The 14,533-nt window shown below is 38.8% G+C and overlaps 1 protein-coding gene across 6 annotated transcripts in view; it reads left to right on the top strand.

Moving 5' to 3' along the window:
• The window catches only part of DLC1 (DLC1 Rho GTPase activating protein), a 236,918-nt gene that overhangs the window by 208,412 nt on the left and 13,973 nt on the right, over positions 1 to 14,533 (top strand). For 5 of the 6 annotated variants that reach the window (XM_074904883.1, XM_074904882.1, XM_074904886.1 and 2 more), the window contains 3 exons: positions 2,224 to 2,295; positions 5,028 to 5,109; positions 12,296 to 12,359. In XM_074904883.1, the coding sequence (XP_074760984.1) occupies positions 2,224 to 2,295; positions 5,028 to 5,109; positions 12,296 to 12,359 (218 nt within the window). Of the gene's footprint in view, positions 1 to 2,223; positions 2,296 to 5,027; positions 5,110 to 12,295; positions 12,360 to 13,141; positions 14,054 to 14,533 lie in introns of those variants that run through there. The other variant, XM_074904887.1, reaches the window with a different exon arrangement.

The following is a 14,533-nucleotide window of genomic DNA, read 5'->3' as shown; positions in this document are numbered from 1 at the left end:
GGTGTTTCATTGCCTAGGTAGACTTCTTGGGGGATTCTCAGAGGTATTTTGAAAACAAGTATGCTCTGAAAATCCCAAAGGCACCTGACACCTGGGTGCCCATAAAATCTAATTTCCATGTAACTTGCACATATATTTGCAGAAAATATACACAAAGTGTCTATAGAGAACCTTGAAAAAAGTCTGATAAATGCATATTCATAATTTTCTAGCTCTAGAAATATTTTACAGATCATATACCTGAGGTGCTCAGTAAAGGACCTGTGAACAAATATTTTAACACATTTAAAAGCCACTGCAGTAGTAAGGAATCTCACACTTTTTTCAATTGCGCTACAAGCATCTACCTGACTTTTGAGTTACATACAGGTTATTGGGGATCTTTTTTTTTTTTTTTTCCAGTTTTAAATCAAATAAAATTCTCATTCAATCCGAACACTTCTGCAGGACGTGACCTATAAGATAGTATATTTTATTTTAAGTACTCTTAAAAATAAGTGAAGATTTTTTTACTTTAGTATTTTCACTGCTTCTGAGATACTAATATCCTGTTGTTTGTTCTCCCTTTAGCAGTACAAGTTTTAAATATATTTAACTTCTTTTTTTTTCCTTCTTTATTAACTTTCCTATGTATTTCCTTAGGATACTGAAATTAAAATACTACTTTAAGCAAAACTTTACAATTACTTGTGACTGTAATTGAAGAATGCTTTTTCTTAATGAGTAGCTAAGTCAATATGTCTCTACGTGCTTGTTCTCATGTGGTCCCATAACCCAAAGGTGAAGCAAACACAAGTTACACAAATGCCTGCTTGTCCTGACTTCAGCGAGAGTGGGTTTTTAGCTGTTTATTTATCTGGAATGTTGTGCTTTGGCTCACCTTAACCCCTTGGTTTTGGGTATCTTAGCAAAGTAGCTTGGCAAAGCACAAATATTTTAACCCTGTTGTAGCAATTTGGAAATTTAAAGAGGGATTGCCGTCATTTTGGAGACACTAGAAAGGTGCCTGCTATTTCACCTGATTTTAATTTTGTACCTATATCTCACTGGAAATATATCATAACATGCCAAAATCTTGAGACATTTTACTTAATGTTTGCCTTTTCACTGCCCTATAACCAGTAATGTGTATTCTCAGCAGAACCTTTTGCATGTGGTTTCTACAGCAGGTAGCTATAGTATCCTCTCCAAGTAGGTGGCAAAATTGTCTACTGAGTTGTACATAATGAAGCTTTTCTTTTCTGGTCCATCAAGAACAGGGAATATAATCAAAGCCAAATGAACTTTAAGACTTTCTGACTGCTCACTGTCTGATCCATTCTAAGCAGGGAGGTAAATTCCCAGTAACATTTTTCTTGAATTTTTAGAGCAAAATTAAACCACTCTGTTTCCTGAACTCTTGGAGAACACTCTAAATACCTTTTCCATTTTCCTAGTTTGAGCTAATAAGATAACATTTCTGCTTGGTTTAAATAGCAAATTAACTTATGTGTAATTTATTCATAGACTAATATATCCCATGTTCAGAATGTTTCCTTTCTTTTGATGTCATGTATATATATGTGAATAATTCCATTTTGTGTCATGCTGTTTTGGGCAGTCTGAGGAAAAGTTAGCTGAATTCTCTGAAATATACCAAGTAACTCATAAATGTCTTGAAGACCTCCAGTGAAACTAGGTTCTTGCTGGATAGTAAATATGTGCTTGAGTGAACTGCAGTACAGTGTATTGGTTATTCTTGGGCTTGGGTCTGTCAGTACTATCTACAGGATGTTAAAGTTCTCGGTATTGCAAGCTCTACTGGGAATTTATGTCAATACAAAATAGTTGTGCCAAGAGCATCATAAGATTTGTTAAACAAATGCTGCTCATGTTGATTGCAGTGCTGGTTTCTCTAGCGTTAACAAAACCTGTACAGAATAACCTGTACAGAATAATCCATAACTTCCACAGTTTTCATCTGTGCCTGTTTCTCTAATTATTAAAATGATGAGATGTTGATAAATCACAGGTGCATGCTACTGACTTTCCCGAATCTAAGATATATTTGATAATGAGAAGAAAAGCAAACTGGGATAAGCAGACCTGTGTCTCAGTTCAAAGTTGCTGACTACCTTCGTGCTGATTTTGTAAGGGAATAGTAGAACAGTAGAAGTGATGGAGAGGAAGGTTTTGCTTTGCAAATCACTAACTGGAGGGTGTCTTGTTTCTGTCCTCTTCCAGAAATTGAGGCCAAGGAAGCTTGTGACTGGCTGCGGGCTGCTGGGTTCCCACAGTACGCGCAGCTTTATGAAGGTAGGCACCTGGGCTTGCAAGTCATTCATCCTCTGGCAATTTCTGGACAATAAGATGTCAGTATTCACCAATAAATGAGGTTCAGGGGCACAACTGAAGTGCCAGTACATAAGATGACTTTTAGGGACTGGGCTGCTCTCTGCTACCCACCACATGCATAGATCAACCAAATCCAATGAGACTCTGAAGCACTCTTGGAGTTTTAAATTTGTTCCATGTTTCTGTTTTAGTCTGGATCTTCCAAATGTCCTCATAGCATGTCATGTTAGCACCATGGTATGTCCCTGTAGTTAAAACACAAATGAACTATATTGTCACGAATGTAGTCATCCACTGCTACGAGCCCAGTCTTAGAGAAACACAGAAACTGTGTCCAGCTCCACCAGCCAGCTCTCCTAGTGGAGCAGAGGTAAGAAATTCTGCATATGTGTGGATACATCTGTACGCCTTGTGATTCCCAAGTCCTGTGTGTTTTTTCAGAGCTGGGTTGGTGTTGAACACAGGCTCGCTATGAAGGGAAGAAAGAACCTACAAGCCATTGTTGCACAGATGTGCAGCAGCTCCTTGAAGAGACTGCTGCTTCTTGTGTTCACTTGTCCTTCCATGGGATGGATTTGCTTTTTGTGTCTGTTTTTACAAAGGTTTTGCTCAATTAAAACTGTTGTCTTCATTGTCTCTCTAACATACTAGGAACTTGCAGTTTTGGCATACAGTTCTTACACTCTGATGCAGCGTCACAGACAGAAGTTGCTTTTAAAGTGCAATATCCTTTTTATATATGTATATTAGTGTTCAGAATGTCCCCCCAACACCACTTAAAATTACTTGCTTTGTAGGGAAATTATTATGCACTCTTATCTGTCTCTTCTTTTTTATAAAACAAACAGCTGCTGCTTGTAAGAGCGAGCATAGAAAGTCCATTATTTCCAGTGAATAACTGTTGGAAATTACAGCAAATGCTGAGCTGACCTTCTTGAAAAATGATCTGGTTGAGCTTTGATTTGCAGCTGCATTGGCAATATGAGATGATAATAGCACTTTCAAAAGCAGCACTTGGCGAAACTTTTCTTTGCCTGTTCAGAAATTAGATTTCCTTTTATTATTTCTCTTCCTTCTTTTTTTTTTTTTTCTTTTTTTGTGCTAATGGAGATGCCAAGATTTTCTTGGGATGCAGAAGTGGGACTATACTTCCGGTCTTTGTTAAAACTGGGGACAAGACTCAGCTGAATATGTGGGCTTGTGGGCTTTATGTTATGCTGAGCTGTAAATCCCCTAACAAATTACTTGCATTCAGGAAACATGTCCTACCTGTGGTAACCATTGCCCCACCTAGAGACTCTAGACTTATATAAAGTTTCTAATGTAGGACCATGTCCTGCATAACATCAGAAGGACTGCAGAGGTGAGAGCAAGCACTGAGAGCAAGGCCAGCCATACCCGTTGAAAAGACATCTGTCCTTATATGAAAACAACATACTGTTGCCCTTTGCAAGCCCCCCTGGCAGCAGCAGCAACAAAAAAACCCCACCAAGAGCATAAATTAAGCATAAGAAAAAGAATGGACTTGTGGACTATCAACTTCTTCCAAGTCACCTCTCTCACTTAAGTTCTCCCATATGTTTTCTTGTGGGTGTTCTAAGGTACTTTCTCGGTGGAAAAACTTACAGCACTGGTGAAAAATACCCGTTGAATACGCTCACCCTCTTTACTTGCACCTTGGACTTAAAATAGTTAAAGGAGACCTATGAAGCAATTAGGTGTAGTACAGGAGTTCTGAGGAGTCACCTATAGGGAATGGTCCTATGCAGTATGCATTTAAAGTGGAGATTAATCAGTGAGCCTTTGTCAGTAGCTTTGCTAAAACTGCAGTTTTCTGGAGAAAAGACAGAATATGTCATAATTTGTTATTCCTAAGGCAAAATTAAAATATTTGCTAGACAATCACTCGGACCAGGAAAGTTGTATGCCACTGCAGCAGTATATTCGTTAGTGGCATTGGTGGGAGTTTTGCCTGGGCAAGGAATGCCAGATCTGAACCTGTATGACAGTCAGGAATCTGTGGAGGACAGTAAATAATATATATGTGGTTGCTGCTTCAGAACTGTAGTAAATTTTCAGCTCTCTGCCAACATTGTTTCCTCCTCCTCACTCTCCCAGTTGTTTACCTAAATAATCTCCTAAGGGAAGGAAGTGGTATGGGCTCCACGCCGCTTGGCTTGCTTTCATTTCAGTCCATATCTCATTAATGTTGTAACAGTGTCAAACTTTTAAATAGCTTGATTAACAGCCAAGGAGATTTGGGTTTTTATACTTTTCCAGAGATTTGGGGTTTACTGATATTTTTCTTTAATGTGAGATATTAGGACTTTGATGGAGATTGTATATTTATTTTAAATAAAGCTAGCCTGAGTCAGTTTATGCTTCTGATGTTGGATAGGGAGCTTGAATTTGCCTCTTTCTCTCCCGATGTTTCATCTCTGCTTTGCTCAGTTTTCCTCCATTTTGCATATGAACTTTCTGTTATCAAGGCCACACTTCTACATGAAGTGTGAAGTCAAAAACTTCTACATGTAAAGGAAGCATCTCTGGCATTTGAGGTGATAGCTTGTGTTTACCTGAGAAGTGCCAGTCACTGGCATCTTGGTGAGCTCAACTGGAGGCAGCTGGTTCTTCTGAAATAACACCACTGGGAATAAAAGTAATTTTGATTCCATCTGTCTCTATTCCTACAGATCTTCTTTTTCCAGTTGACATCGCTCTAGTCAAGCGAGAGCATGACTTTCTGGACAGAGATGCTATTGAAGCCTTATGCAGGTAGGTGAAAAAATCACACTGCATTTTGTAACAACACCCCTCCTGTGTAATAGAAATTATAACCTAAAACAAACATAACCTCAACTGAAATATATACCATTATAAAAACATTTGCTTGAGACCTTTTAATTATCTGCTATCAGTATGTGGTTTTCATTGGAATAATATTTTGGGCTAAGTAATATTTGGGCATCTTATTTAAAACAAAGTTGGGACGAAAGCAGCATGGGTCTTTGTGACAGGTAGTTCATAGGAATATTTTTTATTATTATTCTTAATTTGCTTTCATTAATAATTCACAAATTAGTTAGGCATGTGAAAGCAGAACTGTGCTGGCTATAGCCGTCTGCATATACAACTGTAGCATCAGTTCCCACACAGGAATTGTTTTTGGAAGCGGTATTAGCAAAGTGATGCTGCACTCTGTTACTCTCCTTTCATACCGTGGTGAGTAGCTATGTATACAAACAAAACAAAAAGCTATGTATACAACCCTCATGCTGACCTCAGTGCATCATGCTGTGTGCACCAAGATTACCAAAGTGAATGCATACAGCTGAAACAGATAATGTGAATGAATCTATGAGTTTATCACCACTGCAAAGATTGGCCTGCCCTCAGCCACATGCTTCCCTTACTTATATTTGTTGTTTATGGGCTCCTTCCACAAACTAGTTCAACTCACCCCACAGAGTCTGGATAGTCCTTTGCTGGGTTAGTATATTAAATCAGCTCGTGGAAAGGCATAATGAAGCTCAGAGTAGGTGCAAAGGGTGGGGCAGGACCCCACAGCCAGCTGCAGGAGCAGGAGAATGGGTGGGTGGTGAAGAGGGAGCAAGACTTGCTGGTGTGTGACAGGATGTTTTTACAGAACTACAACGTCAGCATTACTGATTTTGTCATAAAAGCAGTTGCAATGGCCCCATCTGACACCCATCCATCAGGTGCCTCCTCTAATGTGAGGCCACAATCTTAAATGGCAAAAAATATGCCTTAACTTTTCGTATCTCCTATTACCTAGAAATAAGTAGTTTTCTGCCTCCATCCTTCAGTATGGCAGCTTTCCAAATTGACTGCAAAATGAATGCTTTTGGATACTGCTTGCATGATGTCTGCAACTCTAAATGTCAGTAATTCTAATGAATTACAAAACCCTTTTAAGAAAGGCTTTATGTTTATAGTGTTCTCATGCCATCACTGCCATACTTGGAAGGGAAAGAGAGGGACTGGAATTTAAAGTTCTTCAGAAATATTTGCAAGATTTTCAAACTAAGAAAAGTCCAGTCTTTAGGAGGGGAAAGATCTTATTAATGTTAAATTCACACTCAAGATGTGCCCTACTCAAGGGTAGGACTCTTAATAATAATCAATATTAAAATGTGATGCATCTATCTGATTATTTGTGTGCTCTGGAGCTTGTGAAGTCATTGAACAGAAAGTACGGCAATGTGAATAAATGCTGTTTCCCAGAAGCATAGTCTTCCCTTGCCAGGAAAACAAAATACAGTCAAGCCAGCGTATTTTGGACATAGTGCTCGCCTGCAGGAATACTTTTAACCTGGGATTATTTATTTATAGGGGGGAAAAAAAGGTAGCAGATTGTTTCTCGCTAGTGAAAGTAAGAATATGCCCTCCATATCTCATTGATATTTGCTGCTATTGTGATCAGTAAAAACAGTCGGCACTTTTTCTGAACATAGAGGACAGTAAAAAGTTCTGTATCCTAAGAATGGAAGCTTATATAGTAAGCCTTCTAATAAAGGTGAGCCAACCAAAATGATAAAGGTTTATAGATACTTTGAGAAACTAGGAATTCTTTAATAAGTCTGCTAATTGTAAAATAACCTCTTCACTTTCATCTTCAAATTGTTTTCTTTGTAATATCCACTGGCATAAGAATCCACTGGTCTCACTGTAGTTTGAGACAAAGATTTTAAAGGCTGAACTATCTCATTCTGAAGCCTGTGGCTTCTATATCAATTATCATTTACAGGATAACTTTAACAGTGAAGCTGAAGTGCCTCCAGAAGTGTTCAGATTCCACCTCAAAGTAAAACTGCAGTAATTCACTCAATTGTCTCAGATGTCTGAATTTGGCCCGTTACAATTTGTGTTGGACAAAAGCAGTACATTATCAAAACATTTTCACCTTTAGATTTTTTTCCCCACATCTCCTTGTTTAATTTTGTAAAGCTAATTAAAAAATGTGGAGAAGACACATGGTTTGGAATGCTGCATTTCTGCCTAAAGCCTGGGTTTATTTTGACTCATGCCATGATCCGTGTGTAAACAGTAAAGGGGTTTACTCAGTAAAAGACTTAGAAGTGTTTCACAACTGTAAGTCTGTCACTGTTTCTTGACTGAAAATCAGAGTAGTTTTGGAGTTACTTACATTTTCAGCAAAAAACTAAATGAACGCTGTAAGTTGTCTGTGCTGAGAATCTGCTTTTCTGTATAACAACCAGTGTTCTGCCAGGACCTTTTTCTGATTACTGCATGTGAAGAAATTGTTTTTAAAAAGACTGTAGAAATGACAGTGATAGGGATTTTTTTTATGTTTGCAGCATTTTAAATGAGTTATTAATGTAAGCAGGAAAATTAATGTAACTTTTAAAACAGCTTTTTAGTAAATACTTTGCCAAATTCCTTTCTAAATGGAAAAGGGATCAATAGCCACCCCGTTAAGGTTTTTCTGGAAAAATTTTAAGTGAAAAGTGGGTTGAGACTTGAATTACAGAGATAGCATATGGCACTTGGTAACAGTAGAAGATATATGGTTAATAGATGTCTTTTAGCGATCTTATCTTGAAATGTAGAGTTAAAAATGTAAGAGTGACAATTCTATTGTAATTTGCTAGGATGCTTTGTGTAGTGACTATGCAAAGCCTTGTGCTGGCCTTGGTTTCATAAGACTTTATGTAGATTAATGACTGGGAATTTATCGCCAGAGGATAACTGGCTGCATCATGCACTGATGAAACTAAGTACTGAAGCATGTTTATCCTAAAGGTTGTTGCTAAGTACAAAATACATAGCAAGCCATGATGGAAATCCTATTTAATCTTATATATAGCTAGAAAACTGCCACACTATATACGCAAGAGGTTTCTTAAATCTTTTACCATCAGGACTTCCCATCCAAGAAATTGGTTGTTATAGATTCACATGAGCAGCATTCACTGATTGTGTCATTTGGTTTGTAGAGAGCTGGCCTCCTTTGCAGATTAGAACATGCAGATGAACCCCAGGAGCCACTGTAGAGGCTGCCCACAGCAGTAAGACAAGAAAGCCCTTGTATTATCAATTAGTTACATGTATAATGGAGTTGGAATTTGCCCTATAAAAAGGAATTAAGAATTTAAATCCATCAAGAAAATATTTTAAACTTTAAAGCTAGATCATAGAGTTACTCTGATTAAAAACTGTCACCTAAAATTCATAAATCTAATATTCTGCATTGCTGCCACTTTTCCTGGGTACATGGGGTGAGAATTTTCTTCTGTTAATGAGAGCAGAATGAATTACCTGGGGTTATAGCCAGCGTAGAACCAACTGGTATCCGGTTTAACAAAGACTTCACATTATAAACCCGTATTTTAATTTATAAATTAGCTGAAGTTAGCTGTTCACACTGAAATTTTTAATAGTGAATGTCTCGTTCAGGCTGCCTTTCTTAAAAGTTCAGGCTAAACTGGTTTGGTCATTTCTGAGGAGAAGACTCAGAAAAATGCATCTGCTCATTTCTGAGAGAAGCTCCAGTGCCTCATGTGTTGGGTGCAGCAGATTCAGGCTTCCAGGGTACTTGCCACTCATACAGGCCAGCCTCAACTCAGGGGCTGGGACTGAGTCAGGTCCTTTTGCATTGGCCACCCTGAGGAAGAAGGGTTTTGCAGAGCTGCGGTGAAGGAGGGTGAGAGCCTGGGTAGGAGTACATGAAGGGCAAGGAAAAGGATGTCAGTAAGATATCATCTGGATGTGAAGATGTATATAGAGAGGGATGATTCAAAGACATTTATCTAAATGATGGGAAAGAATATTATCTTGTCATCCAGACAGTCATCCAGAAAGTGGCCATGGTAGGAGGCATTGTAGAAATTGAGACTTCGATAGCCAGTTGGTGAAAACAGCTGTAACTGCCATCTGCAGCAATCCTGCCCCGTCCCTCGCATCTCCCATCTTGTCCTTGCGAAGGTGTCGTTGAGACAGGTTTGGGCAGAATAAGACAGAGTTAAAGAATGAGGCAGACCTGCTGACTGTCAGTAGGGAAATGATAAGTTTAATTTATACCTGGGAATGGAATTACCAGAGGAGAATGTCCAGAGCCAGAAGAGAAAATTGCAGTTCATTAACAAGCATCAGTTTGATGAGAGCTGTAGAAAATGGATGTGTGTTTATATGCTTAAAAAGCATTACAAAGCATAAATGAAGGTTAATGACAGTTGTAAAGGTAACTCTCATCCTGACAAAGCCTAAACTTTTTAAGCTTAGTTTTGCAGACTCAGTAATGTGTTTAAAAGGCAGTTTTGCAAATGGTACTGTTTTCAGTGTCCTATAGCTCAAGAAAGTGGTCACAGCTAAACATGAGCAAAAGTTAAAGCAGGATGTGTGATGTATATAATGAAAGTTGCAGACCTGAGGCAATCGCTGCAGAGCATTTGGGTTTTAAAAGGGAAACTGGTTTTGTGATGAAATCATGTCAAATGTGTAACAGAGCTTTTATTTGCCTTACTGCTATTGTATTTAACCTCACTCATTCGGGGTTACCTTATCTTGCCTTCATACTTATTTTTGTGAGGTGTGTGACAGGAGGTTTTTTTTTCTTAAACACCCTCTATGGAAACTGAGGTCTTTGCTCTATCCTTCTCCACCTATTTCAGGGTTTTAATTTGAGTAGGAGAGAAGTCTGGCAGTGTAATCTTTGTGAAATCAGAGATCATCTTTATTAGCAGTCAGACAGGCTGGAGCTAGATAAAGCCTGATACAGGGATTCAGTGATAACGTCTTTCTGCATATGTTAAAGGTTGCAACACTGTGAAATTTATAAATTATTACACAACACAGAACTGAAACCGGTTTAATATTCCCAGATCTTGAGGTCTAGGAGTTTGAGAGGAGAATGTTTTTATAGCAGAGAGAGAGGGAGGTGGCTTTCTGCTGCTGTGTGTGGCCTCTTAAAAACCAAAATACCAGTTTTCTTGTGTAGTCATAGATGAGACATTCCCCCTTCACCCATGCCGTAAATGCAATTCTTCTGAAATTCACTGGCCTTGTGCATGTACCCACCAGCTGCAGCCAGCAGGACTGAGCCTTCTGCCTTTTAAATTCAGAGCAAAGATGAAAATAGAGAGATCTGGGTAACTTTCCTAACCTGCCACTACCCTACTATTTGACCCATGGCAATTCTTCCTGTTTCTCTTCTTTTCTGCTGTGTTGTGGCTGGGTCTAATTATAGATCAAACTGACTTTTTTTTTTTTTTTTTTTTTTACTTCACAACTGCAGCAAAAGCACCAGTAGGAGATTTTCCATTTTCTTTGATGGCTTCAGGATCGAGCCCTGTGTAAATACCATCTGCAGCCAATCCTGTGAATAAAAGGCAAGGGGGAAGAGAGGAAACTAGTAATTCTTCCTGTGCACACATTTTCTAGATTCAAGTTACAAGTTTCACGAATCTGAAAAGACTCATCTGAAGCAACAGGACAAGTCAGCATTCCATTGGGGTTTTTTTTTAGTTTTTCAAAGCTGCTGATACAGGTTTCTCATCACACTTTGTTCAAATTAATTATGTGGAAATTTTACAACTTCATTCAGAATGAATTAAGCTTTTTAAATCTCAGTTTTTCTCCTGTTGAATTTGGGCTGCAGTCTGGCTGAAGGAAAGGGGCAGCTCTGCGCTTCTGCCTTCCCCCTGCACACACTACACTTCACACAGCTCAGGGAACTGACCTGGGAGAAATTCAACCCGACAAAGTGTTGAAAGATTAGTTTTCAGCTCAGTTAGTCTCCTCATCCAACCCACAGTACAGCCTTGTGAGTGGAAGTATTAACACAAGGGACCAAACTGTCATTTCCATGAAGGTGCTGGTTCAGCTTTTCTGCTTTCTGCACCACGCCCAGCCTACTTTGCCTCGTCCTAGCACCAGCATTTCTCTAAGCATGCTTTACCAATGCAGATTTTAGTTCAGCCATGTCCCTGGAGCAATTTCTGGGGAGGCGAGGACTGGGAGAAGGGCAGGAGACCACAGCAGCCTGCACTTAGCTGTACCTAAACCCCCATGGAGCTCTGTGTTTAACAGTGCCAAGTTTTGCTCTGCTTTAAGCTGTTTGTGCTAGTCTTCCACACTGAGCTTCTGAGGGAGAGGGAGAAGAAAGACAATTTTTTTGTTGTTTTAGGGATACCTACCAGATCATTAGCTTATCAGGGAATAGAGGGATGCTTATATGCATTCATATGGTACTTCAGGATATGCATCCTGACTGCTATCACATTTCACAAGGAGGCTGGTTAACTATTGTTGCTGCAGCATTTTATTTTTGTTAAAATTTAGTCCTTTGGGACAATATTTTTATGTATAAAAGAAACTTTCAGTTTAGGAAGGAAAAATCAGGTGTGTGTTTTGGTTTGGGTTTTTTTATAAACTGATGAGTTGTCTTGTCCCAGCACTGTATTGAAAATAATCATTATTCACAAACAAAATAGACACCTAATAAGTGGAAAATAAGCTTTCCTCTGGGAGGTTTTAGCTTATAAAGTAGAATTTTAAAGCAGCATGCTTTTTTCAGATAGGCACATGTACACAGTGTCAAATAAGAAGCCTTTTCCGTTACTTTCAGTCTGCCAAGATTGGTTGTTTCAGGGTTCAGATGTCTGCTAAATTATTTAAACAAATGTAATTATTACAATTCATCGGATATAATGCGCTTCTCAACTTCGTTTCCATTCACTCCTCTTTACTTTGATTCAGGTAATTGTGACAAATAGTCATCCATCCCTCTCTCTGAAGTTAGAATACAGCCAAATGTAATGGGTTAATGGTTAAGTATAATTTGGGCTCTAATTGAAACTCTGTTTGTGGCTATTTGTATGCAAAGCAGTTTGGGGACAGCCTTCACAAAAGCTTTTGAACTGGAATAGCCTGTGTCAGAACACTGGAATGTTCTCTTAATATAGTTTCCTTTGCTTTGCAGGCGCTTAAATACTTTAAACAAATGCGCAGTGATGAAGCTAGAAATTAGTCCCCACAGGAAAAGGGTAAGTTCCTTTATCATCTTTTGTTACAGCATTGTACATTAATAAAACTGAAGAAAAAAAAAAAAACAACATCTAGCAGATAGCTTAGCTGCAGTCTAGGATAACACCTGAGTAGAACCTGGCAAGGGCACACAGTCAAAATTCTGCTTAAATTTCGTTTTATGTTCTCACTGAGTGAAAACTGCAGGGCTTGGCCGCAGGTAAAGGTCATTCAGTTAGCAAACCCTTCCCTGGGATGCTGCTCCCAGTCCTGAAGGGCACTGGGCTTCTCTGCCTGCCAGTGAGACTGTTGTGTTGTAGCATATTACCTGCACTCAGACAGGACTGTAAAGAGTAGGAGGAGATCCTGAGCAGCCACAATGAGCTGACCTGAATGTTAGAACAACATCTTTGGCATCATCTTCGCAGTTTTGGTTCTTTGCCATTATGTTAGAATTGTATTATTTTATTATGATCTAGATAGGATCAGTTAGACTGTGCTTGGCCCACAAAGGAAAGAGCCAATCCTTTGTAGGACTGGGCACGTTGTTTCCTTGTTTTTAAATTACATAGCTCAAAATTAAAGCAGTATATTTACAGAATACATCAGCTGCATTTTTAGAAAGTTCGCATGTTTCCAGGGAGCTCAGCAGGAACTAAAAGTGTTTCCTGAATCTTCAGAATCCCTGTGGAGCATGATAAGAAATAAGAGAGCACCTACTGTAATTTCAGTAAGGTACTACCAACAGAAAGCTGTGTTGCTGGCGTTTGCTAATAAGTACCACTCACTAGCTGTCTTAAAACTATGTGTGTGTCCTAGAAGGGTTCAGTAGTTGATACTGTCCCGTGGGATATGACAACTGCAGATAAAGATGGCTGAGCTAAGGCAATACAATGTTGCCCTACCCTTAACAAGAATGCATACAAATGCTCTGAGGTTGTTTACCAGGAATTAATCCCCTCTTTCCCTATCTGTTTGTGGTATGTTGGAAACAGCATCCAAGCTCCACAAGATAACACTCTGAGGCAGTATATGTAGGAACTCTTTAAAGGTAGGGGTAGACAGCTGGATTGCCATTTATGACTCCCAGAAGATTTCTCCTCCTTGTTACTGAACCTTGTTAACACTGTAACGATCAGTATTGCTGTTACAGGTCAGACCAGCCCTGGCTTCAGGTCCAAACCCCAGATCTTCCAGAGCTTGGATGTTACCTTTTGTTTCAGTCCTTCCTGATTTTCATTCACCACCCATGTTCTGGCAGATGGAATTGGATCCTATTCCCTTTTGTTGTTCACTTCATTAAAATCGATACTTAGCCTTTAAAGCTTCTTAACACTAGGGAAGAATTGTGCTGACAGAAACATATGTTTTCTTATGTTTGCACTGACCCCTTTGCAAATTAAGATCACTTTACTGCTCCTTTTTTTTCCAGTCAAACCACATTCACCACTGAACCATCATTGTTATCCATTGGCAGTTTCACATGACTTTTTTTCCTTGTGAAAACTTTAAATAAGGAAGCCAGTCCTCTTAGGTTTTCATCTGAGTCATGGACAGAAATAGTCTGTAGTAGTTCGGAAACAAAGAAAATGACGCTTGCTCTGTGTCTCGTGTATTTGCGTATAAAAAATAAATATGGTGTTTCACTTATTTTCCTGAGCTGATGAAACGTGCTATAAAAAACCCCACCAAAACCCAAGGAGAGGATCAGGAGGTAAAGTATGAATAAATAAAATACTTGAAATATGAATAATTTATTTGTTTTTCAGATAATAAATGTTTGTGTTGCTGGCACACAAATAGTTACAGTTTGGAGCATGCATGTGTGTTTGTTTTTCAATTAAAGCAATCTAAACAAATGAAGTGAAACTCATGGAGCTGGATGGCAATTAGTGTTTCCTACTCTGAACACCAAAGGTTATTTTGTGGTTTCATGGTGTCGTATTAAAATATCTTCATTTGTTTTATTCTTCCAACATGAAATTTTCCAGATATTTGGAAGACCAAATATGTCAGACCCAGGATCATTCCCTTTTAGTATTTAGATGAAAAGATTGTAGGCGTAAATGATGTATGTGTAATTGTGCCCTCAGGCGTTGCTCATACATCAAACATCATCAGTGGAGATGTTATTTACAATTTACTTATGTGCTATACTGTCAGTGAGCTCTTGCTGCTCGCTATCTGTGAGTGT

This window comes from Athene noctua, chromosome 4 (assembly GCF_965140245.1).
Source record: "Athene noctua chromosome 4, bAthNoc1.hap1.1, whole genome shotgun sequence".
Lineage (NCBI taxonomy): Eukaryota > Metazoa > Chordata > Aves > Strigiformes > Strigidae > Athene > Athene noctua.
Note: the sequence above shows the minus strand (reverse complement) of the source record. Positions and strands in the feature narration are given on the sequence as shown.